Source organism: Leopardus geoffroyi, chromosome X, assembly GCF_018350155.1.
Source record: "Leopardus geoffroyi isolate Oge1 chromosome X, O.geoffroyi_Oge1_pat1.0, whole genome shotgun sequence".
Lineage (NCBI taxonomy): Eukaryota > Metazoa > Chordata > Mammalia > Carnivora > Felidae > Leopardus > Leopardus geoffroyi.
The window spans coordinates 63,057,223-63,069,232 of NC_059343.1; the positions used below are offsets into that span (position 1 = coordinate 63,057,223).

General features: G+C 46.4%; 1 protein-coding gene across 1 annotated transcript; it reads left to right on the forward strand.

The window, feature by feature from the left end:
* The first annotated feature begins 2,581 nt into the window (after positions 1-2,581).
* On the forward strand, positions 2,582-11,756 carry FGF16 (fibroblast growth factor 16). The gene is made up of 3 exons (XM_045471875.1): positions 2,582-3,231; positions 9,340-9,443; positions 10,780-11,756. Exons 1-3 carry the CDS (start codon positions 2,958-2,960, stop codon positions 11,023-11,025), a joined length of 624 nt encoding a protein of 207 aa, XP_045327831.1. The 5' UTR covers positions 2,582-2,957; the 3' UTR covers positions 11,026-11,756.
* The last annotated feature ends 254 nt before the right edge of the window (positions 11,757-12,010 follow it).

Consider the following 12,010-nt stretch of genomic DNA (forward strand, 5'->3'; position numbering starts at 1 on the left):
CATATCCAGCACAACCCTGGCCAGAGGTTGTGTGCTCTTGAGGATTTTCTATAAACCAAAATATTCTGAAATCTCACTGTCCTCAATACACTGATCTTTGCATAATCCCAAGGCCCATAAATTGAGAGTAATTTGTCCCCAGTGGATCTGAAATCAAATTATGATTTTGCTTATTAGCTATATGATTCTGTGCTAGTCACCTAACCTCACCTCTAAAATGGGGATTTGACACCTCCTACTCCACAAGGTTGTGAAAATTAAATAACTTTCATAAAAGTGCTGTCAGTCAGGTCTCTTTATGGAAACATTTAAAATAGAATCATCAGTCAGCTTAATCTCAGAAAAGCCCCAGAAGGGCAATAGAATTCCTATATCCCTGATCTTCGATCAGGTAGGACTCCAGATCTGCAACTGTGGTTGGTGACTTTGGGAATTTTGGGGGACAACAAATGCAGAAATTCCCTGAAGTGATTGTTGAGGAAATGGCCTTTCACCACTGTCAATGTGTGATTTATATCATCATGGAGACATCTAAATCCTTTACAATCACATACTGCACAAAGCAGTTTCACCTATATTGTTTCATGTAACATTCACTAAAGCTCCCAAGAATTAGTCTTTGTCATTTAAATTGTCCCACTTGCTTTGTTACTCCTTTCCCCTTCTTGGAAGTGGCCCATCTGAATTTGCAAAATCCTTCCCATCTTCCTTTCAAGGCCCATCCATTATGAAGGCCACACTTTGGCCCAGAATCCAGTCCTAAATCCCCGAGATCAGTCTTCTTTCTGCTTTCTGAATTCATACAGCACTGTACCTTACACTACTTTGTATTCTAGTCATTTATATACTTGTCTTAACCTCTGCCCCTCCACCCTACCTTCTTACTAAATCCACAAACTCTTCAAAGGGAAGAATGAAGAAGGAAGGAATGATTTCTTTGTTTTATGTCAGTCTCACTTTAAAGATATTTTTATTATGAAATATTTCACGTGTGTGTTTATATATAAAGTAGAGGAAATTTATAATGAACACCCATGTACCCATCACCCAGCTTCAACAATTATTGCATCTATGCCTCCACTCCTTCTGCCTTCTCACTCTGGATTAAAGAAAATCCCAGATAGCCTGTCATTTCACCCATAAATACTCCAATAGGGACACCATCTTTTGCATTTCTGTGTTCCCTACAACAGGAAGATCGTTTTCATCTGTGCGCCTTACTACTGGGAGCACATAAGATAATTTCTGAGCACCTACTATGTGCCATACCTTGTGCTTGGCTCAGGAGGTTCTGTCTGAACTAAGAGGGCACACCAGAACCAAGCCACGATGTTCCAAACCAAGAACTGCTACAGTTCCAGACAGTGAATATGAGGTGCACGTGGGAGCCCAGGATCAGGAATCAAATTTCACTAACTGAATTGAACGGAATCGGTTTTCTCTCAGGGACAGCCAGAGTTCGAACTGGTCATGGGACACGGGTTCCCCAGGAGGAGGCGCTGCAAAGGCGGAGGTGCAGTGGAAGTCCCCTGCGGGAGACTGGGAAGGCAGCCAGAGCCCGCTGAGGGTGCAAACTGCAAGCAACAATGCAGTTTAATAGTCGAACAGAACGCCGAGCGCCAGGGCCAGAGAGGGGTCCCAGGGTTCAGGTGTGCGGCAGGGGCGCAGGGACGCTGGACAGGCTGGGCACCTGCTCCCCAGGTCTTCCCGATGCTGCCGGTTGCCCTGAACTGCCGCCAGTTCCTGCTCCAACCGTCTCTCTTCCTGATAGAGTATCTCCAAGCAGGGCACGGCACAGAGCAAGGAAACACCTGTTTCCAACAAGAAAAGAGGTAGGGGGAAGCCCCCACCAGGCTTCCAATGGCCTCTCATCGGGTTTGCTCTCGGGAGCCTTGTAAAAGAGCGCCCAGAAAGCCAGTGCAGATCATTTTTCAAAAAGATCACTTTCTATTTCTTACTCCCCCCTACTTTTCCTAAGCTGTAAACGTCCCTTTAAAAAAAATGTCTTCTCTCCTCCGTGGGGTTTCCCGCTCCTCCCAGACCCCTTAAAGACTCCGGCTTGGTGCCCGCAGGGACAGCTACTACCCCCAACTTCACTCGCCTTCGTGTTTTTCACTTCTTCGGGTCCCGCCGACCTACAGGTGGGGAGTGGGACTGGAGATGGGCAACAGAACAAAGAAACCAGGGAGCTCCTGTCCCAGGCCAGGCGCCCCTTCTGCAGTTTTCGACCAGCCGGGGAACAAGAAGGGGTCAGGAACGCGTGAACTCCCAGCCCGGGTCTCAAGCCACTTTCCAAAGGCGAGACGCCAGAGGAGGCGTGGGAGGTGGGAACTGCCCACGCGCAGCTGACAGAACTCCACACCACAGGCCTGAGTGGCCGTGGGCGCCAACAGCCTCCACGCATTGGGCTCCGTTATTTCATCAGCAGTTTCAGAAAAACCTGCCAAAAACAGTTATGCCTCACTGCAATGTGTAGCTTTTTCCTGCCATTTTTTTTTTCATAATAAAAGAGGGAGTGAAGCTCGCTTGCTCTCTCCTCCCTCACCCCCTCCCTTCCAAAAGAGCCAAAAGGATACAAGGGGGGAAAAAAACCCACACACCAATCTCCGAGGGGATGCCAGTGAGGTGTGGCTTGTATTTAAATATCCAATATGTCAATGTAAGGGGAGTGGGTATGTATATAAAGTGCCGTTTGCATCTGATAGCTCGACGAAGCCAGCTATGAGAGGCCTAGGGAGATGGATGCGTAGGGGAAGCGCCACTTTGACTGAGAGAAAGGTCAGGAGCTCGTTGCCCCGCCGCTGAGAAGTTCCTTGGACGCGAACAGACGTCCACTGCAGCTAGGCAGAGCGCGGAGCGAGCGAGGGAGCGAACGAGCGCCTCCGAGTCGCCAGTGCTCGCTGAGGGGAGAGGTAGTTCGCGCCCCGCGGCCCCAGCTCGGCCCCGCGCACCCAGCCATGGCGGAGGTGGGGGGAGTCTTCGCCTCCTTGGACTGGGACCTGCACGGCTTCTCCTCGTCTCTGGGGAACGTGCCCTTAGCTGACTCCCCGGGTTTCCTGAACGAGCGCCTAGGCCAGATCGAGGGGAAGCTGCAGCGCGGCTCGCCCACAGACTTCGCCCACCTGAAGGGGATCCTGCGGCGCCGCCAGCTGTACTGCCGCACCGGCTTCCACTTGGAGATCTTCCCCAACGGCACTGTGCATGGCACCCGCCACGACCACAGCCGTTTCGGTGAGGACGCGGCCGGGAGGGACGGGAAGCGAGCGGACGGTTCTCTGGGGAACCGATGGCTCTGGGCTCCGGCTTGGGATCAGCGGGCCGCCCCCAAGCCTGTGCCGTCCGGGCCCGTCGAGGCGGGACACCGCCAGGGACGCGGGGCAGGCAGGATCGAATGGTGCAAACTTGGCGTCAGGGCTCCTGGCACCTTTAGAGGCTCCAGGGAGGAGGCGGGGGCGCCTTGAGGTGCGGCCTCTCTTTTCCCCACTCCACCCTTCTTCCCTCCCCCATAGCGAGGGGATCATTCTGACGACGCTGCGCTTAGGATGAAAGCAGGTGGAGCTGGAGGAGGGTAGAAGCACCAGCTGAGGAGACCAGGGACCATGGCTGTAGCGCGGGGTCGAGCCTCAAGAGCAGCAGGGTTGTCGCGGCCGATTGTCTGGAGCAGAAGCTTCGTGGGCTATCGATGTGGTGGGTGGGCGGTCCGTGCCGGAGTGGCTTTTGGTCGACAGGGGGATCGGCAGCCGTGGCACCTGCCTGCCTCTGGCTTGCTCTGCCTGGAGTGGAGGCCAATCCCGGTAGCAAGGCATGAGCTGGGTGTTGGAGAAACTGGGAAATCCTCCCGCTGTCCACTGCGTAGGGCACAGCCCTAGGTCAGCTATTGCCTAGATATACCTCTGGACTCCTTGCCTCACAGGGAGGAAAGGGTCCGGGGCCCAGTCCTGGGCCCACTCCCAGCCCCAGAAACAGGTGTCTCCTGGGCCCAGGACAGGAAATGTACAACCTCCATCCAGGATTTTCTCTGCCCAACACTTGGCAGATTGTTTAAAGAGCCTGTCTGACATACAAAACATAATTAGTATAAACCTTGATGTGGGATGGAGATCATTAGGTTTTGAAACAAATGTGTTCATTTCTCAGTAATTTGGCCATTTTTATTTTCAATTTCCTATTCTCTGTTAAACCATAATTCAGGTACTGTGACAGCTACCTTTACTTGGTAACCCCATCCCCCAATGCCCTATGGACCCTATGGCCCAAGGACATCTTCTATCCCTAAGCAGGTAGGAAGAGGCTTTGCCTACCCTCAGGCATGATACCTGTTCCCTTGTTTATCCCACCCTCCCCCGTTCCCCCCAAACCTCCCCATCTTCTTTTTCCCCTGCCTTGCTAGAGTTGCATCTGGAGTACACAGTAGAAGGATAGGGGGGAAGCACAGAGCTAGTTTCTGGGCAAGGCCAAGTCTAGCAAACAACTTAGGGTTGGGGCTGATCTTCCTTGCTGAGAGCAAGCAGGAACCCTAATGAGATCTATGTCATCTTGGGGGAAAAAAAAAACACTCACAGAGCTGGAGTACAATGGATTGTGTGTAGGGTGGGAGTAATGGAGGGGTGCAGGTGCCTGTATAAACTTGCAGCAGGTCCTCAAAAGGGTGATAAGGTGGAGTCAGGGAAGAGGGAGTATTAACTTGACTCCTTTCCCTTCCATCACTTGTGACTTTGCAGTTCCCTTTTGTTCCTCTTCGGAAGGAATGGGACTCCCACCCTGGCCTCAGAACCTCCCAAAGTCTCCCAGAAATGGCCTAAAGATATTGGGGTAGTCCATTCCTGATATATAAAAAGAGGAATCATGAAATGATGGAGAAATGTAGGGTGGGGGGCAGCAGAGGTGGAGAAACTGTGACCTTGGCTTCCAGCAGCTAGTGTTTGTCTGACTTTGTGCCTAAGCTGAGCCAAATAACCTACAAGGTCAACATAAATTAGTAAAAGGCTCTTAGGATAAGTGGTCTTTAATTACCTCCCTAAGGACACATCTTGATTTCTTTTCATCTCTCAGGCCTGCTAAGGGTAAGTTTCAGGAGAAATCAAAGGAAATAAAACTGGCAGGAGGAAGGGATGTTTTCATTGCTGCTTAACTGACTGCTTCATTTTTGGTTTTGCCTTTTAAAATAACACTGCCTGAGACCACCTCTGCACCACCTTTTCCCTTTCCTCCTTCCCTGGCTTCCTGGCAGTTCCATGTATTTCCTGTAAAGGAAATGATAACTAGTCAAAGCTGTCTCTTTGTAACCTCCTCTGCCAACTTTCAAACACACATTTATTCTTTCTTGGTTTAGCTTTTGGCAAAGAAAGAGGTGGCGTTTGAGTTTGCTAAGTCTCCTCCCTCCACATTTGAGTTAATCAGCCAGGGTATTCAATAAATCGAAACTTTAACATTCCATAAGTGCTTTGGCAGTCAACATTCCAGCAGGGTAAAGTAGGCCAGACTTAAGATATAAAATATTATAGATTTCTGCTTGGGGGGAGGAGGTAGTCTCCAAAGGCCATGTAAAGTAAATAGCTATTTGTTGTAATTGGAGAGCAGGGCCCCCAAGGATTACCCTGGAATCCATGTGTTCAGAATGAGTCAGGCTGAGCCCAAGAGCAGCCACGACTCCAAATAATAACCTGTTGGCATAGCCTATCCTCCCCCCTCCCCCATTCCATTCTGCAATCAGTAGTCAGGAGTATTTCAATCTCCACTTGGCTGGTGGCATTCATGAGGTTCACAGGGATACTGACATTCCTGAGGGGCACCTGTGGACTGGCAGAGCTTGGGAGATAGACTGGAGGAGAGGCCTCACACCAGGTGTGATGAAGCAGGCTAATGCAGCTGGTTCAGTTTTTGAGTAATCTGGTTCTTATTTGTCAAGATGCCAAAGCAGCACTGTCTTGGCCCTGAAGGTCTGAAAGGATGGCTGAGGGAGCCAGGCAAGTCATGTAACCAGATTCAATGACATGTTAGCCAACCATCTAGCTAGGTTCTGAAGCAGTGGAGCTCAGGGCAGATCTGTTTTAACTGAGGCCATGGGGGAAAAGATGTAAGAAGAGCCTGTAAATTGTCAAGCAAAGGCCAGAGGCTGAGATGGACAGGTCAAGATGAGGCAGAGTAGAGGGAGGTCCTGGACCTTGAAGGGGGTGAGAGTGCTGAGGACAAACATAGCCTACTTAACACTTTGCCTCAACACTTTGCTGTTAACTCCCCTCTCCAACTGTAACTGGGAAAATGTGAAAATGGCTTGTTTTCTCTCTCCCTTCATGCTGGCTGAGATTCAGGAGGTTTAGGAATATCTGTTCCATCATCATGTGCTACTGGGTTCCCACAGTTTGAATCCAGCTAATAGGAAAATTGGCAATGAAAATGATGCCCAAAGACAGCTGGGCAGGGATGATTCCAGCTGTTGGAGACCCCTGTTACTGGACACAACCCAAATGACTTCCTGTATGATCTGTCCTTTGGCATCAGGGTTAACAGAGAGTTGGAGAAAAACTGTGGTGACTCAAATGGCCACACCTCTTGGGTTTCATGATTTGTTCTCACACCAGGTCTTGGCCAGTGAGGTCACAAGTTGCCCTCTGCTACTTAGTGAGCTCAGGGTGATCAGAAACATGAGATACTTAGAGAATGAGGGAACTAAGACTTGAAGCTCAGAAGTAATCTGTCTAAGCAAAGCAAATAACTGAAGCCTCCAGCAGGTTGGTATCACTCAAAGTTTAGCACACAGAACTAAATCATGACCTGGTTTCTTTTTTCCTTGCCATACTGGCCATTCTCCTTTGAACACACTCCTGTTTTTCCATAGACCTCTGTAAACACAGTAGAACTAAAAACAGTACACTCAGTGTGGTCTAAGGCAGAACAGAGAGGTGGCTGTCTCCTCCCTTATGCCATTACTAGACCTCTATCAGTGCAACCTTAGATCACACTAGCTTTTTTTTCACATGAGCTTTTTGATAAATTTTAATTTTTACATGACTAGTTTTACATTAGCTTTTTACATTATTATGAACTAATGCATATTAGTTTTACATTATCATGAATCACGCATACTGATCTTATCCAAATCCCTTAACCATTGTTGTGTATGTTTTGTTAAGCCACATCTCCCCATTACAATGGTGGACTGACTTGTATTTAATGAAAATGCATAGAAACACAAAAGAATATAACATTTTTTCAAGAAAATATACATGATTGCCTGAAGTACAGAGGGGGGTGGAAGCAGAGTATGGAAATAAAAAGAAATAGATAAATAAAAAGCCCTGGTGCAGACCAATTATGATAACAGGCAATAAAGCAAGGAGTGTGATTAATTCAACTGTCTGCACTTGTGGCTCACCATCCCCCAACAAAACCCCAAACACAAAACATCTTGAGTAATCAGTCTGGGGACCAAAGTGCAGGACTTTACATTTATTCTAATTAAAGCTTATTTTGTGGAGTCAGTACATTTTTCCATCCTCTTGAAATCTCTTCAGATTTTGATTGTGTCACCTTCTCAGCTGTACATCTTTTGGAAGTAGAGTAAGCAGTTTCCCTATGTCCTCTTACAAGTCATTTATTAAAACATTATACAAGGCAGAACCAAAATCAGACACTTGTGCAATGCAGCTAAAGGTTTTGATCCATTAAATCACTTCCTCCTTAACCCCCACTTGACACCAGCTATTTGCCCTTCTCCTCCTACCATCTTGTGTCAATGTGTTTTCCCAAAACTCCTTTCTTGTGCTGTAAGTGTTAGTAACAACCTGATTGATAATAAAATGTAAAGGATTTCAATGTTAGGACACCTGGGTGGCTCAGTCGGTTGAGCATCTGACTCTTGATTTTGGCCCAGGTCATGATCCCAGGGTTGTGGGATGGAGCCCCATGCCAGGCTCCATGCTGAGTGTGGAGCCTGCTTAAGATTCTCTCTCCTCCCTCCCTCTCTCTCTCTCTTTTTTGGTGGCCAAAGCCTACACTCTGAGTGTTCTATACAATGGCAGCAGAACCTTTTACATTCTTCAAATAGATCCAAGTGGGCCATGGAAACATGTGCCCTAAAGCTGCAACAGCTGCACACCTATCTGGCAGTCCAAATCACTGGGGCTTTTCAAGAGACTTCCCACTGGAGTCTTGAATCTGATTTACAAATTAACCACTTAATTTTTAAAGTAATCTTTAAGGCATCAGTTCCACTCCCTATGTAGATTACATAGAATATTGTTACCCTTAAGAATTGCATTTTTGGATAAGAAAAACAGCCAGATATGAGCTCATTTCATACCTTTGGATGCCTCTGTGAGTCAATCATATAAAGTTTTGGTCTGTACTTTGAAAAACACGGTTAGAGAGAGAAACATCAAAGAGGAATCTACTTGACCATTGTGTTTGTATCCATGGAACAACAGATTGTGCTACCTTAGGACAAAATTGTAAAGACTTCAGCATCACCAGGATTTCAGTTCTGGGTCCATTTTCCCTCTTAGAAGTTGATTTCTTTTTTCTTCCTACTGCTACTGAGTAAATGAAAACATTTTCAAATCCTCACCTCTTACCTTGTCAGCTAGAGGGATGTTTCTGAATGTCTTCCAAACTTTCCCCTTAAAGTCACAACATCTCAAATCAGTATTAAGTCCAGTACTACCTGCCAACTCTTGGCCATGGGTAAAGTTAAAATTCTAAAGAGAGAAGGATAAAATGACAGGCTTGTCAGCCTGGGGCTGCCCTGGCTAAGAGCATTTTATAAGAGAAGGCTCTCACCAGGCCATATTTTGCCTTCTGCCATAGGTAAGAAGAACAGACTTAGTGAGTGGCCTGTGTGGCCTTTGTTAGAGTCAAGTACCGGCAGTTGACAGCCTCATGTGGCTTTAAGGACATGGGAGCTAAGAGGGTGCAAAATGAATTCAGCCTAGAGGACAACAAGGTAATGCTGTGTGCTCTAGGGAGGAGGGAAGTGACTTTGGAAACATACAGAAATCTAGCCACATTCTTCCATTAATAAAGTACCTTCCTATTTCTTGAACTGTTGGTATTTAACAGCAATAGTACCTTGTAATTATGAAGCTTTTGTAACCAAATCCTTCACATAGTCTCTTCTTCATAATATGTCTAAGCGTGTTGAGTAAGAGGTTGTTCCACCCACCTTACAGATGGAAAAACTGGGGCCTAGAGAGACTCAGTATCTTTTCTGAGTTTCCGTTGTTGCTGCACAAAATGGTGTCATAGGAGTTGGGTATAGATGACTGGTAGCTCATGTCACCTGAATAGCTTCCTCTTGGCTTGATGTCAGTAATGGAAATGGCATTCACTTTTTTGCTCTAGGAATCCTAGAGTTTATCAGCCTGGCTGTGGGGTTGATCAGCATCCGGGGAGTGGATTCTGGCCTATACTTAGGAATGAACGAGCGAGGAGAACTATATGGGTCGGTAAGTTTAAGGTTTTCTTTTCATCAGAGGCTATTACCACCAGTGTTTGGACTATGTAAGGCAAACGTATAAAAACATTTATCTAGCACTTGAAATACTTCTGTCAACTGTGAAGGATTAGTGTCTTCTAGTTGCTTCTTGGATGCCTGGGAGCTTGCTATATAACACTTTCACTCATTCAGTTCCCATCAAACCTTAAGCTTTTCTGTGGTACATTTGCTTTCACCTTTTCCACTAGACAGCCAGCTAGTCTGATGATAATAGTAAGCTGTGCTGGTTTGTCAATAGATGGTAAGGGTTTGGGCCATTTACTCCCCTGAGGAGCACCTCTGAATTTTAATGGGTGCCTAGAGGAGTAGCAGACTAGCTGGCACAAAAATAGGCAGTGGAAGAGCTGCCCTTCAGATTGAGATTCTGAGATTAAAAACACAGTCCCTGATTTCCAAACTGCTTCAGCTTAATTCCAGAGGCCAAATGAAACAAACAAATGAAAAGTGAGGGTTCCAGAGTCTGGTGACAGGCTTAAGTCCCCAGCTAGGACTGGGTTGGCTGCAGTACATGTTCTCCATTCTGGAAGCTAGCCCAGAGCTGGGGAATGGTGAGTGACTTTGCTGACCTTAACCCTTTCAGGGTTTGGCTTTTGAGCCACATAGCACACTTTCTGGCTGCCTACACCCCATGAAATCAGAGCACATTTTTCCCTGACACCTAAGAGATAGGCCTGTCCCCAGCACTTGGTATCAGCAACCACAGCAAGTAGTATGCCAGCTGGATCAAGTGTGAGAAGGGGCAGAGGCAAGAGACCTGCCTCAGGAGCTGCTAGCTTGAAGTAGCCAGATTGGAGGAACTTTTCAAGGAGATATTTTCTGAGCTTTTCAACGGACAGCCCTGAGGCCCTTCATTAGGAGAGATCACAACTCTCCTCCCATGGAGCTTTATATAGATCCAAGGCCTTTGCCTGCTAGTTGACATGGTTGTCTGTAATATCAATGGATTTGACATTATTTGCCCTAAGTAGGTAGAAAATTAGGGTGCCAGAAGAGCATTGGAAGGCCATAGCAGAAATTCTCAAGCTCAAAGAGCCCAGTGAGACCATCTCCTTTGGTCTCCTGCCTTTAGGAAAGATCTCTCCTTAAACATTTCAGTGTGGTTCATGAAAGAAGATGAAGGCAATAAGGACAGGACTGTTTTGTGCTATTTGGAAAGAAGATGCCTCAGGAATACTGGGAGATAGGACTGAAATTTTCTAATGTCAATGTGCTATTGATATTTCAGCAAGCCGGGACGGGAGAAAGAGTCATATAATAGGCTCTGCTTTATTTTCTCACCCTCACAGAAAAAACTCACACGTGAATGTGTTTTCCGGGAACAGTTTGAAGAAAACTGGTACAACACCTATGCTTCAACCTTGTACAAACACTTGGACTCGGAGAGACAGTATTATGTGGCCTTGAATAAAGACGGCTCACCCCGGGAGGGATACAGGACTAAACGACACCAGAAATTCACTCACTTTTTGCCCAGGCCAGTAGATCCTTCTAAGTTGCCTTCCATGTCCAGAGACCTCTTCCGCTATAGGTAATGGACCCCTAGTGTGACCTCTGTGACCCCTAGGGCCACAGTTGTCTCTGCAAGCACTATACTCATAGCTTTTCAGTCTTCTTTCCTATAAATTTAGATAACAGAGAAGCACTTAATGTTCAACTCAACCCAACTGTTCCCTTGTTCAAAGTGTATATCAAAGTTGGGTTATTTGGGAGAGGGATGTGGGAGGATGGGTGGGCTACAGGGAATCTTGTATATACTTATTTCTTTACTCATGTTCTTTCCCCCGAGGTGGCACGAGAAAGAATGGGGGCCCCTGCCAAGGGCCAGGGGTATCTTGCCCCACAATCCACCCAAATACTTTGACAATGGGTAAATGAAAGACCAAGGAATCTGCCATAGATGCTACATACAGAGCTTTGGGAAAGTCTCCTTAAAATCCTTGGGTCTATGGCCCTGTTGCAGGTCATTCCTGCACTGGCTATGGAGATTTATCATCTGTCCCGACATGCAGGTTTCCTGCCATTGGAACTGGGAGATGGGGTAGATTGTGAGAAAATGATATTAAAATGTAAGCATGGATACTGTGCATAAGGACAAACTATTTATGAAATGTACATGCTATTTATTTTATATATTTATTTATTTCAAAATAATTTTATTTTTAATGAGAGATGCTATGACTGGATTTTCATCAGAAAGAATAAGGTCCTACTGAAACAGGATAAATGAGTTATTAAAGGCTTTTATTGGCAATAAAATTTTATATTGTAACCATTGTCTAATTCTACTGAGTTATACATTTAGTGGGATTAGAAGGTTGGTTATACATTTAGTGGGATTAGAAGGTTGGTTATACATTTAGTGGGATTAGAAGGTTGGTTACCTTCTTTCTCTCCAACTTATTAGAATCTCCTGATGTCAGCATTATGCTGCCTAGCCTAGAAGACTTATCACCAACAATGCTAGCATTGTTTAGGGGCCTTATCTGAAGTCCTTTCAGGTTCTAGGAGTTTAAACTT